The sequence below is a fragment of the Papio anubis genome, chromosome 11, assembly GCF_008728515.1.
Source record: "Papio anubis isolate 15944 chromosome 11, Panubis1.0, whole genome shotgun sequence".
NCBI lineage: Eukaryota > Metazoa > Chordata > Mammalia > Primates > Cercopithecidae > Papio > Papio anubis.
Genome location: NC_044986.1, coordinates 58,410,867 through 58,432,599, shown reverse-complemented (window position 1 = coordinate 58,432,599; position 21,733 = coordinate 58,410,867). Strand labels below are relative to the sequence as shown.

The window sequence follows — 21,733 nt, the reverse complement described above, 5'->3', positions numbered from 1 at the left end:
TTTTTCCAGTTTCTCTGCTTGTTCTTTCCTCTCATTCTCTCCTCTCTTTGCATATCTGCCTGTTGTTTTTTCTTTCCTAGTCTCAAATTTTGGATTTTAGGTTCCTGGTTTCTTTCATATTTGCAATAATTTGTATAAATGCACTTAATTCATTTTGGAGTATTGTGTTAACGGTTTTTGTTATTTTTTATATTTGTTGGAGGTGGAGTTGGTAGAGTATTTTAATCAAATGAAGAGTTTTGATTATCTACTTTTATTTATAGTAGCTTTCTATGGGTAATTAGAGTCCATTTTTGTCCCTAAGGAAATATGTAGGATTTTTCTGAGCCAAGTGATTAGGAGTCAGGACCCCTTATCCTTAAGGGGTATGTTCCATCATCCTTCCTGGATTCCTGAAACCACAGATAATACTAAGCCCTATGTACATTATGTTTTTTTCCTACACATACATACCTATGATAGTTTAATTTGTAGATTAGGCACAGTACGAGATGAACAACAATAACTAATAATAAAATAGAACAATTATAACAATATACTATAATAAAAGCTATGCAAATGTGTTCTCTCAGAATATCTCATTTACCCTTTTTGTGATGATGTGAGATGATAAATTGCTTTTGTGATGAGTTTAAATGAGATGAATGTCATAGGCATTGTGGTATAGCATTAGGCTACTATGAACCTTGAGCACAAGCACTGTGATACCTTGAGAGTTAGTCTGATAATCTAGACAGCAGCTAAGTGACTAATGAGCAGGTGATGTATACAGCATGGATACACTGGACAAAGGCATGATTCACATCCCATAGGGCAGCATGAGATTTCATTACAGTACTCAGAATGGTATGCAGTTTAAAATTTATGAATTGTTAGGCCAGGCACAGTGGCTCATGATTGTAATCCCAGCCCTTTGGGAGGCCGAGGTTGGTGGATCACTTGAGCCCAGGCGTTCGAGACCAGCTTGGGCAACATCGTAAAACCCTGTCTCTACCAAATAACATTAACATTAGCTGGGCATGGTGGCATGTGCCTGTAGTCCCAGCTACTCAGGAGGCTGAGGTGACAGGATTGCTTGAATCCGGGAGGTGGAGGTTGCAGTGAGCTAAGATTACACCACTGCACTCCAACCTGGGCAACAGAGTGAGACCCTGTCTCAAAAATAAATAAATAAAAATAATAAAACTTATGAATTATTTATCTCTGGAATTTTTCATTTAATATTTTCAGACTGCAGTTTACTCTGGATAACTGAAACCATGTAAAGCAAAACCATGGCTAAGGGGAGAATACTGTATTTGGTTTCTTAGTTCAAGAATGTTTTTTATTATTGGAACTGTGAAGAGTAGTTTCCTTAATAAATGATGTCTTTTGGGATGCTGGTTGGTTAATTTTCTGTTCTTTGATACTAATGTGTTTCTTGGGATTTTAAACTTCATCTACTTTCTTCCTTTTTCTTCGTAGCCAAGGCTCCAAAGGACACCTCTCTCATTCTTGTGTTGCTCACAAGACTTAACTTTTGAACCAAAGTACTTTTGGAGCCCTTTCTTTCACCTCTCCAGGAACCAGTACTGTGGTACCCACTAGGTCTTAGACCCATTCACTCTTCTTCTAGGGGAAATCCTAAGTTGATATTGCTTGTGGTTTGCAATGCCCACCTCACTCTTATATGCAAGGCCTCTACAAGCTGGTTTTGACGGTTTCAGATGTTAGTTTCCCCATTTACTGTAAATTAAAATTCGTAGAAGTCTCTGTTTTTTAATTATGCTGTTGGTGTTGACTGTAGGTCATTTTATTTGCTTTCCTTGTTGATCTGAAGGCTTTTGTAGAATGTGTGAAATAAATCTGATTTAGATGGTTACTCCTGTTTTACAGGAACTGGTAAGTCATTCTCTGATCACTTTAACTACTGGGTTACTGCCTCTTCTATGTGAGCCCCAACCTAAATACTGAGGCCAAAAATATAAATACTCAGAAAGTAATCCTTGTATGTGTGTAACATTTTAAAGAATGACATAGGATACATTTAAAATATTCATTTAGTAGCTCTGTGAGATAGTGAATCTTTTCCCCATTTTACAAATAAAGATGCTGAGGCTAAAAGGTTAATAGCAACCCACTTATATAATTAGTTAATAATGAGTAAAATCCAATGCTAAGTATCCATGTCTACTGCCTGCTCCATCAAAATGACCATGTCCTTATTTCATTTAACAGTCCCTAAACATTCATTGAGTTCTTTAGAATGTACTGAGCTGAATACCAGGCACTGGTGATAGAGCACTGAACAAAACAGACACCCCAACCCCCCCAACACAAAAAAGTACACACGGAGCTTATATTTCAGCAATATCCTCCAGTCTGTGCCCTTCCCACCACCCGCACCGCCCCGCATCCCGCAACCCCTTCTCAACCCGGTTCATCTCTTGACTTACTTCTGAAATGCTTTATTTGGCTTTGTAAAAACAATACTAATCAGTGTCATTTATAGCACTTAATTATGTGTGTCATTCAACATAATTGTGATTTTTAATTGTGCCAAAATAATTTTGTGAGTTTTGTATGATTGTTATACTACTCTCTCATCCTCCAGTTTTTTTGTTCATTGCTCAGGTACTATAACTCAAAAAAGAAAAGTATAGGTTGGAAGTGAAAATTGTGTACTCCTAGTTCTATAATACTTGTATTTAAAGACATTACTGATTTTATTTTTAAGATATTTATGAAGCTATAAATTTTATACCATAGTTTTAGGATGCATTAAAATTTCATGCTAAATGTTTCTGAGTATCTTAATCTTTACTTATTTGCATCAGAGGTAAAGGATTTTATAACCTGCTTTCAAATAATAGACTCCCATTTAGAATTATTTTAGTGCTTCATTAAGAAAATGTAAAATGCTTTCATCATTGGGCTATTTCTTATTATAACTTGTTAATTTTGGCAAAGAAATGCTGTTTTAAATTCCCACTTGGAACAGCATAAGATAGGATAATCTGTATTTACTTAGTTTTAATACAGATTTTTGAGCAACAATGTGGCAGATTGGCACCCTCTTTTGGTCATTTTATTTACCTACAGGCAGAAATATAAGTAATACAAATTAAGTTGTCTTTTATATGTTTATCTCTATCTTTTAAGTTAGCATTTACAAATCTCAACCAAAATAATGCTCTAGACTGGATTCGTATGAATAAGGTACACTATTATCTAGCTGTGCTTTGTTTTGGTAATTTTGTGCTTATTTTCTGTTTCCTCAGGCTGGCTCTCTAATTCTAGCATTCAGAATTAGCATTAATATTGCAGATTTTTGAACAAGTATTTATATTAAACTATTAACTACAGTAGCACATTATTAGACAGATAGTGTGTAACAATTTCATTGTCAATTTGGATTAATTAGAAAAAATCACATTTTAGTACCCTAAATAGCAGTTTTGTTATTTGAATTGAAAGTAATTCAAGCTTCAGAAAATTAAGGCTGAATTACTTCAGTTTTTCTCCTCTCATTTTTTAAAAGACAGACTTAATTCTCTAAGATTATATGGTTAATTGAATTTATATTATAGTTTGACAATATTTGTGTATAATAAGTTTGCTCACCAGTCCTGGAAATGCCTATGCAAATAATTTATAATTGCAGGGGAGAAAGCTATACTCTGCCAGGTAGTTGAATAGTTTGGAAGGGGGAAATTTTTCTTGGTAAATATTCAGCAAGTTTGCTTTTGGTAGTTCTAGTATTTCAGAATTTCGTTTGCCTGCCAAAGCCTCAAATTTAATCCAATTTAATAATACCTAATGGATCTCAACTTTAGCATAATCTATGACCTATTCCATAATACTTAAGTTACTCACTATATTTGAGCTTCCTTGTGCTTTTTCACTAAAATAAGTATTTTAAGAATTTGTATTATGCGTTGCTCATATAGGCATTTTTAGAAATATTACTTTCAAATGCCAACCAATTATGTTTGTATTGTATTTCTTGTACAAGTTTGAAGAAATTGAGATTTGTGTTTGATTTCTAGTGGGCCTTTCAGTATATTATTTCACTAAAATAGATAATAAACTGTTCGATTGAACTGTTGAATTGAACTTAAGTAATAAGCAAGATAATCTTCTCTGACATGACAAACTAATATAAAATGTTGAACTTCACTCTTTAAAATTTATGATTCAATGAAACTTTATTTTGAAATAAACAATGAGTATTTGTATGTTTCACTGAGTGAATTCCCTAGTTTTAATACCAGATATGGCCATAAAGTAATTAGATAGAATTCTGAGAATATATGGCTTTAAATATACTGCATTATTTTAGTCATACCTAATGTATAATTCTATAAATACTATGTAAATATCTCATAAATTTATGAACTTTACATCAGTAAATTATTTTAGCTCATTTGAAATATACCACCTATATACTTATGAGTTTAATCCAGTAAAGGGGCAAAAAAGTGGGATGATATATTTGTTTTCATATTTGGATGCATTATAATGAATATATTGGCAGTGTTTTTAACAGACCTACTGAAAGCAGTGTGTTGCTGTCATCTCCTTCTGAAAACGTCCCATATCAAATTCCCATCCAGTCTTTCTCCAGAAGCCTTCTTAGAATCCAACAGTATCCAAATGGCAAATTTCCATCTTATCACTTATTTGAAGTAACAGATTAAATTAACTGGTAGTTAATTAGCTGACTAAATTAAATAGGAATGAAAAATACAAAGAATAGTCTTGGAAATATTGCCCTGTAAATGGAATGCTAATCTCTAAATGCAGTTTATTAGGAAAATAGGATATTGGGGAAATAGTCAAAGATTGGATTGTTTCTATCTATTTTTAAAGTTTTCATGGTAATAAAATATTCTAACTTCAGATTTGTGTCTTATATCCCCATAATTTCCTTTGAATCATAATATTTTTCTCTCTAAATTTTATTCTGTCTACAGAGCTACTCTGTTTCTCATCTTAGTTTGTTACTTTATTGTTTTAGCATACACTTAGTTCTTTGGAATCTTGAAGAAATTAAATATGATATTTACTGTAGATATTTATACAGCAGAGGATACTTTTTTGGATATTTATCAGATTCTATATGGATTAGATACTCCTGGACAGCAAATTACATGATTGGGAAGTTCATTACTGTTTCAGGCCACTGTATTTAGTAAATTAGAAATGTAATTTATGAAATTGTGATCTAAGGTATTATACTTCTGGGGACATGGACAAATATTGTATGTCTTGTTTACAGATACAAGTGATCACAAAAGTCTTTCATCGTAAAGTAACCAGTATACAGTCATCAAGGAATATAAAGTTTATATGAAAAATCAGGGAGTGGCTCCAGATATTTCTTTTAACTTGCTAACTGTTGACTAAACATCTTAAAGTTTGAGTCAAATAGTTTACATTAACTGGAAGTCATTATTCATGGATACACATTTGCTTTTAATATTTCGACATTTGTGAAACACTGTTAAAACAATTGCTTATTAGAAAAGATCTTTTTTTCCATAAGGTTTTTTGTTTTGACAGTGATGTGAAATTTGAAAGTAAAGAACGAACAGCGTGTAAAGGAAAGATTGCCATATCAGGTATGCTATAAATGAATCTTTTATATTGCTGAATAAATTCTATAACATAACTACATGGTGGATTTTGGTTCATGCCCTGTCTCCATTCTCTTCATTTTGTTTTTCATGCCTCTATCAGAATATTTGTTCTAAAACACTGTTTTCAGCATTATGTGCTACATTTATATAGAACTTTAGAGTTTAAGAAAACTGTTTTATACATTACATACTCTACAGTTTTCTCCTTAGTGCACCCTTTTAAAATAGATAGAGTAATTGTTATTTTCTACAGATTCAGAGGATAAGTGACTGAGCTGGGCCAAACCCAAGTCTTTTGACTCTGTTCCTTTCCTGCTCAGAAGGTATAATGTTTTTAATGTTTTGTCTGGGTCAGAAGTTCCATAAGGTTTTGGTACCATGTTTATTTTAGTCATCACTTTATACCTAGAAGCTAGCACAGTGCTTGGCTCATAGTAATTGCTCAGTGACTCTTGGATGAATGGCTGCTCTTCATTGCCTGTAGTGTAAAGACCACACATTTTTCTTCAGTCTTCCAGTTTGACCCAATTTTTTTTCTAGTCATATCTTCTGTTACTCCTAAACATAAGCTGTCTGCTTTAGCAGACATTTCTCTTCTTGTCCTGGCAACATAACCCATGCTTCTGACACCCAATTAGCTTGTGAAATAACTACATTCTCTTAAAGATCTGTTTGTTCATCTATATATAATATAATCTCTGTTACCATTCCAGCTAGAAATGATGTTTCCTTTCTCTGAATTCCTCATGCAGTTAGGAGACCCTTCACCACTAGATGGCACTTATGCTGTGCAGTCTCAGTTTCTCCAAAGGGTTCAGGAAGCTAAAGACAATGGCTTGTAGATGCCACAGACTGAAATGAATACATGGCTGACTCGTGTGTACAGTAGTCAGATAATGCACTTTTACAACTATTTTCTTGTCAGTACATTTTCGAAACAACAGTATATACCTCCGTGGGTCCTTAAGTAATCACTAGATTATTGGCCAAAAGTCTTGTACTAGAGAGCCTGCTACATTTGAGGCACCGTCACCTAAGGGACTGTTTCTAGTAATATTTTTCTGGATAAACAAAATTATCACACAGGACGGTAGACCTACATTTTACAAAGTACATAAATGGCCAAAATCTGAAGAATTGCATTCAGCTAAGCACAATATTCTTCAGAAAATAACTGGAATATGTAAAAATTTGTTGCTTGTTTTATAGTTATTTATAGTTGTTTTTATCTTTATAATACAAAACAAAACATGTTTTATCTTTGTATCCTTTTGCTGTCAAACATGTACTTTTATGTAGTATTGTTTATTATGTGTAATAAATTTTTTGTGAATAAATTACTGTACATCTTTGGGATTTTATAAAAACTAAACATATCCTTCGTTTCTTGCTTCTAATATAGTGCCACTCAGTATATAAATGAGATATGTTAAGTTTCTGTTAAACACTCAAATGCCATGATAGTCAACATCTATTGTCATTTCATAAGTTTATTGATTATACCAATTCATAATAGAAATAACTGTACATTTAGAAGGAGTCTATTAAGTAAAAGTATTTAAAATAAAATTAAAAACTATTTCCTGCCCACAATTACTCAAATGTAAAAATTGAACATATTTCTACATGTGTTTCTTCTTTCCAAAAGATAATTTTAAATTAAATTAAGGAACAGAAACTCTGAGAAAATCAGATACTTACGTAATGTCTTTTCATCTTTGCCTAGACTTAATTATATCTTGTATGTGTTTGTAAAAACAAAATAAAAAATGAATTCACCTTTATAAATCCATTTTCTTTTGCTACTGGGATGAAAATGTGACCTTTGCTTCGGTAAAGATGAATATTTGCAACGAAGTTTCATAATGTTTTGATACATTGATAGCCAGAAAATACCTGAGTTTTTTGTTTCCAGCTACACCACTCCCTGGCCAGGTCTTTATGAAACTAAATCACTAATTTACTCTTATTGTTTCTGCTGAACACCAAATATTTACCATATGTAAATGTAGTACTTACCGTAATTATATTGTGGTAATTAGCTTAGTCACCGACTACTAATTTAATGAATAAACCAAATCAGTTCACCAAGTACCTTAGTTTTCACTTTTGAAAATGATAGACTTCTGGGACTTGATAGCATCAAGTCAGCTGTCTTATTATGACTCTCTCAGTTTACCATTAAAATGTCAATGAAGACATAAAACAAGACAAAGGTTAGAGTACTGCAAACTGAAACTGAGCCATTTGCAAGAACCTGAAGGAAGTTCTATTATTGGAAGCTGAATTCAGAAGTAGAATTGATGGGTTACAAATCCATTGCTGTCTGAAGAGCGCAAGACTACCTGGGAAATCGGTATCCAACTTCTCCTCTTGTGGAGCTGATATCTACCCTCCTCTCTTAGGCATGGGATAGAAGAAGGCTGACCCACAGGTTGTGAGTGTACAGCAAAGGAAGTCAGGATCCGTGTCCCTCCCATGATAGTGTAAATAGTTAATGCTCTGTTAATCCTAACAGAGCAAGAACAGCTGTGAATAAGTACAGTTGTGAAATGAAATGAGTCAGCAGCTGTGGTCAAGCAAGAAGAAGTGGACTTTTTGGCAGGATATCAGCCAAGTCATAATTACAAAACAATAAAGCATTCTCATAGAAATCAAAAACAAAATTACAGTGTCTGTTATATCAATATAATTTAACAATTTTAGAAATTCTAGCTAAAATAATAAGGCTAAAAGATGAAACTATTGAAAATAAATAGATAAATTGAATACTGTTTTAAGATAATAGATTGTAGGCCCAGCACGGTGTTCACGCCTGTAATCCCAGTACTTTGGGAGGCCAAGGCAGGCAGATCACTTGAGGTCAGGAGTTTGAGACCAACCTGGCCTACATGATGAACCCCTTGTCTCTACTGAAAATCCAAAAATTAGCCGAGTGTGGTGGCGCATGCCTGTAATCCCAGCTACTCCAGAGGCTGAGGCAGGAGAATCACTTGAACCCGGGGACAGGGGTTAGGGGGAGGGTGGAGGTTGCAGTGAGTAGAGACCACACCATTGCACTCGAGCCCGGGTGATACAACAAGACTCTGTCTCAAAAAAAAAAAAAAAAAAAAGATAATAGATTGTAAACTTACAAAACTTAAGAGAATTTACTTCAACTCTATTTGAATGAATAAAGATTCAGTAAAAATGGCTGGATTCAAGATAAATATACAAAAAGTGGTACTTTATCTTAAAATCAATAATAACTAATTAGAAAATATAATACCAAAAAAGATATCCTTTACAATAAAACCTCCAAAAAACGAAAATATTAATTATTCAAGAATAACCTTAATAAAATGTAAAGGCAAATTGTTATGCTATTCTATATAAAGACAGAATATTATATCAGTTCCTAAATTAATTTAGATAATGGAATACTAATAAAACACTTGGGGAAGGGGGATTTTGACAAGATTTGTTCTAAAATTTATATAAAGAAATTAGCAAGTAAGAATAAGGTGTTTTCAGAAAAGAAATATATCTAACAGATCAGTAAGTATATTATAAAGGTACAATAGTTACAATAGTATAATGTTGCCAGGCATGGTGGCTCATGCCTGTAATCCCAGCACTTGGGGAGGCCAAGGAGGGCAGATTGCTTGAGCCCAGGAGTTGGAGAACAGTCTGGCAAACATGGTGAAACTCTGTTTCGACGACAAAAAAAAAAAAAAGGTGTAAAAAGTAGGCAGCCGTGCGCAGTGGGTCACGCCTGTAATCCCAGCACTTCAGGAGGCCTAGGCGGGCTGATCACAAGGTCAGGAAATCAAGACCATCCTGGCTGACATGGTAAAACCCCATCTCTAGTAAAAATAGAAAAAAATTAGCCAGGGGTGGTGGCACATGCCTGTAGTCCCAGCTATTTGGGAGGCTGAGACTGGAGAATCGCCTGAACCTGGGAGGCAGAGGTTGCAGCAAGCTGAGATTGTGCCACTGCACTCCAGCCTGGGCAACAGATGGCACACACCTGTAGTCTCAGCTACGTGGGAGGCTTAGGTGGGAGATTTGCTTGAGCCCTGGAGTTCAAGGCTGCAGTGAGCCATGGTGGCACCACTGCACTCCAGCCTGAGCAACAGAGCAAGACCCTGTCAAAAAAAAAAAAAAGGAAAAATAATACGGTGTTGGTATTTAGCTAGACAGTAATTAATAAATGATTCAGATTCATAAAAGTATAGTCAAGGAACAGGTATTTACTCAGAATGGCATATATGATAAAGATGTCATCATTAATCAGTAAGGAAGAAACATATGGAGTTAGAACAGTTATTTTTATAAGAAGAATATATTTTTACATCACACAGTAATTTCACAGATTAACTTTTAAAAGTACAAACTATAAACAACATCTAGAAAATGTGCTGTTAAACGATAACACTTTATGTTAGCTTTAATAGTCAGAATTATTATGGAATGCAGAGGTTCAGGTCACTGTAAAGAATAAAACTTAACAAAATTATTACTTGTCATTTCTTTTTCCCTTCTTTGTAGATATTCGAATACCACTAATGTGGAAAGACACTGATCACTTCAGCAATAAAGAACGTATGTATGATTTTAATTTGTAATTGAAATGTTTTCTTTAGTATGTAGTATATCTGATTTTTGAGAAAAAAGACTGCTTCCTTACTGAAATAAATTGATGTCATTTGAATAAGCAGCATCTTGAACCGTTTTCTGATTTTTAATATAAATATGTTGCAGTTACTTGATACTAATTAATATAGTGCATATGTAGTGTACTTTTAGTTGTTGATAGGAACCAGTGCAAGGACAGTGAGTACTGGGTTCAGAGTGGGAACGGGGGAAGGGAAATGTTTAGCGAATAAAGGTAAAGCAGAAGAAAATGTTTAGTGAATAAAGGTAAAGCCAACATTTCTTGTATTTGACCAGAGTCTGGAAGATTTTTCTGCCTTATTTCATTACTTCAGGTTATTTAACAGGATGAAATAAGGAAAAATTTTTAGCTTGATCTGATTTTTTTTCCTTCAGTATTTTATGGTTTTATATAGTCTTTACAAATCCATGTATTGCTTAGGTCATGGAAATTAACCTCAAATGATTTCTAGCTGTTAGAGGCAAAGCAGGAAAGATATGATAATACTTTATCTTCGTTGTCTATTGTGATAGCTTTGTTCCTTGTACTTTAAAAACTGAATCATATTAAGCATAATTAGTTTTATATGAAGAATTTAAAATCAGGTTAGTGTTTGTTATTCAATTAGGAAATATAATTTACAAAGGAATACATGTGGGAATTAAGTAAAGCTTTCTGATTACTAAAGAGAATAAGTTTTTCTGAAGAGCAACATTTTCTCAAAATGAGGATTTAGCCCTTTAATCACCTAATACTTTTTAAAACACCACCAAATTAAAAGGCCCAGCAGCTATGTTTTTTGTGTTCTCATGTCTATTTTATTGTTTTTTTTTTTTTTTTTCTTGTGGTTTCCTCCCTTGCTGTTAGTTTGGTGGAAAATATTTTGCTGTCGTTAATGTGCCTACTCTTAACCTCTTCTAATAAAAAACATCTTTTTCTTAAATAGACTTGGAAACCAAAATGACAGAGGTAGTAGTGTGTGTGTGAGTGTGTGCGCGTGCGTGTGCGTGTATATAAAGTTTACTATTAATTAAAGCTTAAGGAGTTTAATAGGAATAAAATTTATGAGTTTGGTGGTTTCTTTAGGCTGCTGAGAGGCCTATATATTTAACTTTATTTTTGCTTCCTTGTTTAATTGTTGTGTTCTAGTTGAGTAAGGTATTCCTATATACTGGCAGAACAGTCACTGTAAGACTTAAGGGTTACAATATACAATGTATGAAAAGAGTCTATTAATAATCTTTAAGCTAATATTTTTCATTTTCAAGTAGATTTTAACATAATGATTTATTACATGGATCGTTGCTTAATATGTTGTTATTTTTCCTCCAGGATCGCAATGCTATGCCATTTTTTGTTTATTCAAAATGGGAGCTAATGTGTTTGATACTGATGTGGTGAATGTAGATAAAACAATCACAGATATATGTTTTGAAAATGTAACCATATTGTAAGTATTTTTTAATCTTCAGAGAAAAATCTAAAATTCTTTTTTAAAAGGAAGTTCTTATTGGGTTTTTGGATTCTTTTTATGTTTAAATGTTTAAGTGATCTTTAAATGTTTAATATGATTTTAAAAATTACTTTGTTCAGAAGAAGCCCTTTTCTCTCTGCAATTTTCTGATGTAAAATAAAAATGGAAATATTGTAATTACTGTTAGCAATAAATATTTGACTTATAGTTCAGTTATTAACTAAGCTTTGCATACAACAGAATATCCTGTAATGTTATTTGATAATTTAAGCATAAAATAAGAGATAATTTAAGAGATAATAAGAGATAATAATAAGAGATAATTTAAGCATAAAACAGGATTTTTATCTCATGTAGGATATTTGGTTGCAGAAATACTACAATAGTATAACAACTTTATTTACAAAATAGTCCTGAAGTACATGCTATAGGAAGAGCACTTTGAAATTTTGGGGTATTCTTTTTCTTATGGTGCACTTCTTTCATGTACTTCAAAACAATAAAAAAAATGGGTGATCCTCAGGGCTGTTTTTATGGTCCCTGCTCTTTTACAGGCTCATTTTATTGTGGTCATAATACAGAACAAGAAAGAACTCCTTGGGTAGCCATAGAAATCATTTTTAACTAACATAGTTTTTCCTGCCCTCCTTCAAAGGTTCTGTGTGCCTAAATCAGTGTGGGATTTGTATTTTAGACTTTTGAAGACATGATCTTTAGATCTAAATGTTAATAGCTACTAACTATTAATATAAAAACCCATATGCATGGTTTTTGCCATTTTCAGCTATGGAGCTAGACAGGTGAGATTTCAGAGGCCTAGTTTTGCCACTCACATAACATTAAAAAAACCTGTAGCAAACCATATTTTGTGGCTTCTGGTCCAGTGTCTCATAGTAATAGTATAGCCTGGAAAAATAAAATGCATTGTTCTGAGTTATAAGTAGTAATGCAGGCCTTCTTATAAGCTGTATTGAACCAAAGGAATTTATTTAGGGTCCAAAAGATATCCCCAAATGCTTACATAATTGAGGCTAAAAAAAATTACTTTTTTCTTAGTTATCTGGATACATTTATTTCCATTATCAGCTATTGCTAGTGTATTTTTTTTTCCTGCCAAAATTACCCGTTAATGGGCCCTTTTCTTCACATCACTTTGCTATTGTTTGTTTTTATCATGGAGACAAAAATCAGACTTTTTTTTTTCCAGGGAAAGAACAATAGAAGTTAGGAAGACAACACATGATTTATAATTTTTTGAGAATTCTGTAAATATTTTAAATTGTTCTAAAAATAACTGCTGACAAATGTTATAAATGTTGAAAAATGTGCTTTTTGTTATGATGATTGTTTTTAATAAGTATTCAATATTTATGAATCTCTGGTTTTTCTCTAAATATTGACTTTTTTAGTCATTACCAGGAATACTGTATGTTTAAAAGTTGCCAAATAATAAACTATAAAAATAGCTGGAAGTTATTCCTGGGATTTATTCAAACTATAGATTGGCCATTTATATCTTTAAAAGTCTGTGCTCCATTTTTTAAATCTCTGAAACTGATGGATCTTCCATCTGCAAGTAACATCTGCTGCTGATGGACCTCTTTTGCAGTCTTAAGTATATTTTATTGTTAGTAACACTACCACAGTCTTTAATGCTAAAGGTAGTTCATTGTGTCTGAAGAAGGGCAAAGCCAATCTTAACTTTTGCTAAAATTGCAGAATTTTGTATATTGATTTAATAAATATATATCTAGTACTTTCTACATTCCAGGCACAATACTAGATTAAGAACACAAAGATCACCCAGACAGCAGCCATTCTCAAGGAGTTCATGCTTTGAAGTATATATTTTCCCCTATATAACCAGATAGTAAAATGTTATTTATAGTTATTAGGTGCAAAAGTCGGGGCGGGTCAGGGGACACAGTGAAGAGTGCACTATAAGTGGCTCTTTATAAAGAAATGAAAACTAAAGGTTTAGCAGATTTTTTTTGGAAGAACAGTCATTTCAAAAAATTACACTTATAAATACCTTAAAAATGTATTAAAGGAATGACAAGGGGAAATAGTATTGGCAACAAAATGACCAGGGTATTTTATTCTTTCTTTAACATCCCTATGTATATATTGGTTAAACTGAATTAAGATTGCCATAGTTTTGAAGCTGATATCTCTGAAAGTTGCAGTAAGTCTCTCAGGCCATTTAGATGCCAAGTAAACACTGAGAGATTCTGTCTCATTAACGTATTTTAACATAAACTTATTCCAAATTCTTACTTTTCCCCCATAAACCTTGCACTTATTGAGGAGATTCTGCAATCTTCTCTTGGCTCCCCTGCAGTCTTTTCTTTATTTTAAAAAGAAAGTTTATTGTGTATATTTGAGATTTATAACACGATGTTACAGGATACATATAAATAGTAAAATGTTACTGTAATCAAACAGATTAACATCTGTCATCTCACAGTTACTTTTTTGTGACAAGAGCAGCTAAAATCTATATAACAAAACTCTCTAACACAATTTTATTAACATTCGTCCTCATGTTGTTACAGTACATTTATCTCTAAACTTGTTCATCCTCCATATCTGCTATTTTGTGTCCTTTGACCTACATCTCCCCATTTACTCTCCCCCAATCCTTGCCCATGGTAACCACTGTTTTATTCTCTATTTCTATGGTTTTGAGCTCTTTTTAAAAAATATTCCACATATAATTGAGATCATACAATATTTTTATTTCTATGCTTGGCTTATTTGACTTAATATCCTCCAAGTTCATCCATGTTGTAGCAAATGGCAAGATCTCCTTTTTTAAGGCAGAATGGTTGTCTGTTGTGTGTGTATACACACATACTTTATTTTCTTTATCTGTTTTACCGTTGGTGGACATATCTTGGCGATTGTGAATAATGCTGCATTCTTATAGTTTCTTCAGTATCTTGGCTATTGTGAATAATGCTGCAATGAACAGGTGAGTGCAGATAATTTCACAAGGTAATGATTTTATCTCCTTCGAGTATAAACCCAGAAGAAGGACTGCTGGATCATGTAGTAGTTCCATTTTTAATTTCTTTAGGAACCTCTATACTGCTTTCCATAATGACTCCACCAGCAGTATACTAGGGTTCCCTTTTCTCCATACCCTTGTCAACATTTATCTCATGCCTTTTTGATAATATCCATCCTTATGGGTGTGAAGTAGTATCTCATAGTGGTTTTAATTTGCATTTTCCTGATGTCAAATGCTGATTTTAAATGTTACATAAACATAAAAGAATGTTGTAATTTTATTTTCTACTGAGTTAAATTTCTAACATTATGAATGCCCTTGTTTTTAGTAATGAAGCAGGGCCAGACTTTCAGATAAAGGTGGAAGTATATAGTTGCTGTACAGAAGAATCTTCTATAACCAACACACCAAGAAAGCTAGCTAAGAAACTCAAGACATCTATAAGTAAAGCTACAGGAAAGAAAATAAGTTCAGTGCTTCAAGAAGAGGATCATGAAACGTGCTTGCTCCTCAGCCCTGCTGTTTTGTAAGTTTTTAATACTGTATTTATGGTGACATAATTATACATTTGTGATATTTTAAAGTATTATATGTGAAGTGTATGTTTACTTTATAAATGGAAAAACATCATGAAACAAAAACAAAACTTAGTTATTTGACATTTACTCAACTGAGGTATCCTTAATACCCTCCTTAAAAGGTAGGACGTTGGTTGAGAGTGTTTTTAGTGATTTGGAATTCTAATGCAAGTTGAATATCCCTTATCTGAAAGCCCTCACACCAGAAGTGTTTTACATTTGGACTTTTTCAGATTTTGGAATATTTGCATATACATAATTAGATAACTTGGGGATGGCACCCAGGACTAAACATTATATATATACACACATATATATACATACATACACATACACATACCTTATAGCCTAAAGGTAATTTTCCATGATATTTTTAATAACTTTATGCATAAAACAAAGTTTTGACTTCAAACATCACATGAAGTCAGGTGTAGAATTTTCCACTTGTGGTGTCATATAGGCATTCAAAAAGTTTCAGATTTTGGAGCATTTCAGATTTTCAGAGTAGAGATGTTTAGCTTGTATCTACCAAAAAAACGAAATGTTGTTGGAAAGGAACTACGTGCATGTCAAGGTATTTCTTTACCTATTAATCTACTAATTAAATTGCTCTATGTATGTCATGCTTTATTCTTATGGAAAATATTTTATCTCTTTTTAACAAAGCCACATGATTATTATCATACTTAACTAAAAAAAAATAAGTCCTTTATATCCAGTCTGTATTCATATTGCCCAATATTGGGAAAAAAATTTGTTCAAATCGGAATCCAAACAAGGTGTACAATATTACATTAAAGTGAATCTTTTAAGTTTCTTTTAACCTACTACAATTTCCTGTCCTATTTTTTTCTTGTCATTATTTATTGAAGAGACTAGGTCTTGTAGAATTTTCCATATTTTGAATTTAGTTGATTGCATCTTTGTGGTCTTTTTTTACATTTTTTTCTGGCCCTTGTATTTCCTATAACCTCGCAGTTAGATCTAGAGGACTGATTAGGTTCAGTTCTCTTTTAGGGGAATACTATTCATATTATTAGATGTACTTCCTACTAGCTTCTAGTAGGAGGCTTTGTCCCACTTTCAGTAATGTTAAAATTGATCAGTGGGTTTAGGTGTTGCCAGCCTAACCTATCAGGTATAAAGTTCTCTATCAGTCTTTTATCTAATGGTTTTTAACAGTCAAGGCTCATCATTTATTATTATGGATTATAATTTGGTGACTTTATGTATCTGTCCTGCATTTTTCTTCCAAACTGGAATTCTTGCAAAGAACGTGTCCTTGTAAACTCTCTGGATACAACTACAATAACATTGGTGGAGGAAAGGGAAGAAAAAAAATGCCTGATTCTTCTGTTTACTAGATTTTAGAATATTAAGTTGAAACTGTAGCAATCATGGAGGTGATCAGTGTTGTTTTATTTGAACTCTTGCATTTTCTTTTCTTTTCTTTTTTTTTTTTTTAAAGACAAGTCTGGATCTGTTGCCCAGTCTGGAGCGCAGTGGAGCTCTCAGCTCACTGCAGCCTCAGCCTCCTGAGTAGCTAGGACTACTGGCACATGCTGCTGCGCCTGGTGGCTAATTTTTGTATTTTTCTGGTAGAGATAGTGTTTCACCACATTGCTCAGGCTGATCTCAGCCTCCTGGGCTCAAGCAATCATTCGCTTGCCTCAGCTTCCCAAAGTGCTGGGATTACAGGTGTGAGGCCACCACACCCAGCCTTGAATTTTTATAATGTTTGTGTTTCAATCTGCTATTCTCTTTGATGCCCAAGTTGTTCATCTTTGATCAGTGGGAAACCGTTAAACTGACTTCTACATCCTTTGAGACAACCTAATCTTTGATAGCTTTTTTGCTTTCTGACACAGTAAGAAGTTCCCCTTTCACCTTGTATTTTTCTGCCAAGACTTGGAATCACCATTTCTCCAAGGAGCGTGGTTTCCTTCAGATACCTTCTTTAAACATTGTATTTGTTTCTTCACAAATAGTTTTCTGTTGATGTTTCTTTGGAACACTGTTGATCAAGCTGCATTCCTAGAATTTCTTTGCATGTTTCGTAGAGTTGGCTCTTCAGCATGTCAGTAATTTTACTGTATTATAAAAAGCAAAATATTTGAGGTATAGATCCTGGAAACGCCAGTCATCAAAATTTAATTAAATTACTCTTTTCATGTGAGATGTATTACATGCAAAATATACTTTGGCACTCTAGCATAGTGTCTTTCAATCTCTTTGGATTGATGCTTATGCTAAAAAAATACATTTTACATCATGACTGAGTGCACAGTTATGTAAGCAGATAGATTTTATGAAGTAATTATTAACCCTTACTATTTACAATGTAATTATCAGGCATTTTCTTATTCTGTTGCTTTCAGTTTTTTTAATGCTGTTTGTAAATCATTAAATTGATTTCATGACCCATGAATCAGTCCCAGTCCACATTCTGAAAAACAGTCATAGAAGATGTCTTTCCAATATAAATGTCAGTTAAAAGGAGGCAAGAGACCTTTCATTTTCTTCTCTTAGATCTTAGACCATCTTTAAAACTTTTCTGCATTAATATTATATCAAGGATTTGCTGGAAGGTACTTTAATTCAGTCATAAGGTGGTGGAATTAATTCTTTTTGATGATTAGATAAACAATTCTATTTCCAGGTTTAAACAGGTTTTAGTGCAGAAAGAGACCTTAGAGATAATTACCCAGTTCAATAATTTTTACATTTTTTAAGTAGCAAAACTCCTATTTTAAAAATGACAGGACCAGTAGTGTCTCTTATCCAACTGCACTATATGATAGAAAAGTTACATTTTTCCCCTTACTTTCTCATATGAAAGGCAAAGATGTTCATATACAATCATTTCTTTTTAGAAAGCTTTTCAGAAACATTTCTGGAGTTTCATGCACCTTTACAGCATGTAAAAACAGTGAATGTACTTCCTAAATAGTTTAAAACTTCATTGTATGGCCACGAATACTCAATTTTTAATTTCTGTAATTTATTACTTCTGTCACCCAAGAGAGATTAATTTACTCCCTGAGTTTTCGTTTTTCCTTCTGTAATAATAATAAATAATAATATCTCAACTCCATAGGATAATTATGAGATTTAATAAGATAATTCATGGATTTGGTTTATAAAGGAAGCATTTTGTAGTAAGCTCTGTTACCATTATGGTTACTATTTTTACTGTCCCCAGACCAGTGCTTCTTCTAGGCCTTTTTTTTTTTTTAAACTCACGGTAAAACTTCACGGTTTAGAAACTTGACATAGGATTATAAAATGTGGCCACATGTTTTCATTTAAACTATGTTTATAATTTTATAGGAGATCATTTAAATGATGTTAGAAACTATATTTAAGGCCGGGGGCGGTGGCTCATACCTGTAATCCCAACACTTTGGGAGGCTGAGGCAGGCAGATTGCCCCGGAGTTCGTGACCAGTCTGGGCACCAGGGTGAAACCCTTCTCTAGTAAAAATACAAAAAACCAGCCCAGGTCTAGTCCCAACTACCCAGGAGGCTGAAGTAGGAGGATCACCCGAGCCTGGGAGGTTGAGGCTACAGTGAGCTGTGTGATCATGCCACGAGAGAGAGACAGAGAGAGACAGAGAGAGAGAGAGAAAAGAAAACCATATTTAATCTATATTTCTTTTTGAAGCCTAGAGGAATTTTTGAGAATAAAATTTTTGTGCATTAAGTTCTTTTTACTAGACAGGCATATTTATCTTGGAGTATCTATTTTCCTGTTCAGAATTTTTCATTCTATTTGGTTTATTTTTGAATCCAAACACTAATTTTCTTTATGAACATTTCCCCCCTTGAAACTTGCATGCCATTTGTTTATTTGATACCATTAAAGTTGGTTAAAAGATAAAATAAAACCTTTTACAGCATTTCACAAATCATGTCCTTCTAATACCAGCATTCTGTTGATACTATAGTATGACCCTAGAGACTGCTAAGTTAACTCATAGCCCAGGACTACTCTTACCTGATGCTTCCTTAACTGGACCACTTCAGCACCGTGGTAGGAGTTTAAAATTCAGAATGCGTAAGGAGATCATCTTGTGTAGTTAAGTGATCTAGGTCAGTGCGAAGATTTCTAATACAGATTTTAGTCTTTAACCAAAATGGACACATATAAAATGATAAAATTTTCCCTAGTAATATGACATGTGACCAAATATAGCCGTTCTTCCTGACAAGAGTGCATTTTTTAGACTACCATTTAAAGCAGCCATTTTTTTTTCATAACATTCCCCTTCCTCCAAAAAAATGTTGTAACAATTGGCCTATTTGATAGAAAAAAAATGTAGCTGATTAAACTTTTGGGAACTCAATATTAGGGTTGGCTAAAAGGAATGAGTGTAATGTTTTAGAAAGAAAATGTTATCCTGACAAGAATGTTTTAAAAGTGAGGTCACTGTTGGTTTTGGAAGCACTGGCATTGTAGTTAGTCATGTTTTAAAAATGAAGCAACTTGGAATACCATAAAGTACTGTTTGATCTGAAAGAAGACAGTGAACATTTTTGGTAATTTTTAGTATGCTCCCTGATAAGATTCATTTATTCATTTTATTGTGGACTTTAGCTTACTAAAATTCCTTTAGCCAGACTTTCCCAGTGCATCTAATAGCTGAATTAACTATTTTATGCTCCTTGATAACTATTTAGTACATTATTCTTTAACTATACATCATTCTAAACAATCATCTTGTGAAAACTGGTAAACTTCAGAGTGATTATTTACTTGACAAAAGATGTATTGTTTCTTAAAAATAAGCCACTAATACTACATTTTAAATATGATTAAACTTATGAAACATGTATCCTAACACTTGTTCAGAATACATGGATTATTTATGTTTTGAGGAACGAGACTTAAAGATTTGGTGATGTGACAGATAATACAGTTTGTAAACGTAACTAAGGAGTTACTCAACTATTGTACATAATTAATTAAATCATTGTAGAAATGATTATCCAGCAGTTATGTCATTTGTTAAATTCAAAGGTTAATAGATCCCTGCACTCAAAATTCTTCAAGTTTAGTAAAATGTGGTCACTATTTGTTTTAAAAGAAAAAGTATCTTAAACTATTTCTTAATGAGTTATAAAGCCAATATGATACACTGGGGCTCTCTTTCCAGTATACCTCTTGCTAGCTACAGGCAAGTCAGTTACCTTCACTGAACATCAGTTTCTTCATCTGAAAATGTGGAACAAAATATCTGCCCTGCCTATCTCTAGTAGTTTTTTTGAACCTTAAAAAAGATGTTGCTTGTCAAAGTGCCTTAAACTGCACATAGAGATGAAGTATGACAATGCTTTGCATGCAGTTGATTCCTAGGGGTGGTTTTCATCCTGTTACCACTTAACCACATTAATCATTTTGTTAGAAAAATAATAGGCCCAGTGCATTCACTCATGCCTGTAATCTCAGCAATTTGGGAGGCTGAGGTGGGTGGATCACCTGAGGTCAGGAGTTCGAGACCAGCCTGGCCAACGTGGTGAAACTCTGTCTCTACTAAAAAAAAAATACAAAAAATTAACCAGGCATGGTGGTGAGCACCTGTAATCCCAGCTACTTGGGAGGCTGATGCAGGAGAATCACTTGAACCCAAGAGGTGGAGGTTGCAGTGAGCCGAGATCGTGCCATTGCACTGCAGCCTGGGCAACAAGAGCGAGACTCCGTCTCAAAATACAAAAAGAAAAAAAGAATAATAGAAATTTGGAAATAGAACCTAGAAGGAAAAAAAGTTAGTCATAGTTTACTCTAAACCAAATACTTCTTATCAGTTTGAGCTGATATTTTACTTTCAGGTTTTTAAATGTCTAGCTTTTGGGGATATTTACATAATAATTATACTGCACATTCAACTTTCTTCAGAATTTATTCCCGTCTTTACATAATTATTTTGATGGCCACATTATCTGTTATTTGGCTTTATCATAGTTTAACTGTTTTTAGAGGAGGCTATCAATAATTTTTTTCATGTTGTTATGTGTCACTCATTGGAAATAGAGGTAAATGTCTTACATATTAACCTTAAAGTAGTTAAAAGATGTCTCAGTCACAATCATTTCTTAAGGCCCAAGAAAAAACTTTAAACATACAGTTTGGTTATCACATAATTTTAGTCCATTCTGCCACACAAATTGCCTTCGAAACGTGCCATCTCTTCAGTGCACCCAGTACAGATGCAGTGAATAACATAGTTCCTTCCTGTGCACACTAGTAGCAGTGTTTAACATTCTACAGTATATTGAAATGACTCTTCCTAACGTGAAGACTACTCCAATTTTTTTAGTGGTCAATGAGAATAAATTACAGTGTTGGTCCTGAAAATAAAACCCAAAAGTGTCTTCATTCTCTTTCTTTCTGTATCCTACCATTTCAGATATT

The 21,733-nt window shown here is 33.4% G+C and overlaps 1 protein-coding gene across 7 annotated transcripts in view; it reads left to right on the top strand.

The window, feature by feature from the left end:
* RTKN2 (rhotekin 2) overlaps positions 1 to 21,733 on the top strand; it is an 81,111-nt gene that overhangs the window by 24,013 nt on the left and 35,365 nt on the right. For 4 of the 7 annotated variants that reach the window (XM_021943422.2, XM_021943421.2, XM_021943420.2 and 1 more), the window contains exons 3-6: positions 5,545 to 5,603; positions 10,152 to 10,205; positions 11,590 to 11,707; positions 15,073 to 15,270. In XM_021943422.2, coding sequence (XP_021799114.1) covers positions 5,545 to 5,603; positions 10,152 to 10,205; positions 11,590 to 11,707; positions 15,073 to 15,270 — 429 coding nt within the window. Of the gene's footprint in view, positions 1 to 5,544; positions 5,604 to 10,151; positions 10,206 to 10,235; positions 11,227 to 11,589; positions 11,708 to 14,511; positions 14,706 to 15,072; positions 15,271 to 21,733 lie in introns of those variants that run through there. The other 3 variants (XM_021943424.2, XM_021943425.2, XM_021943426.2) reach the window with 3 other exon arrangements.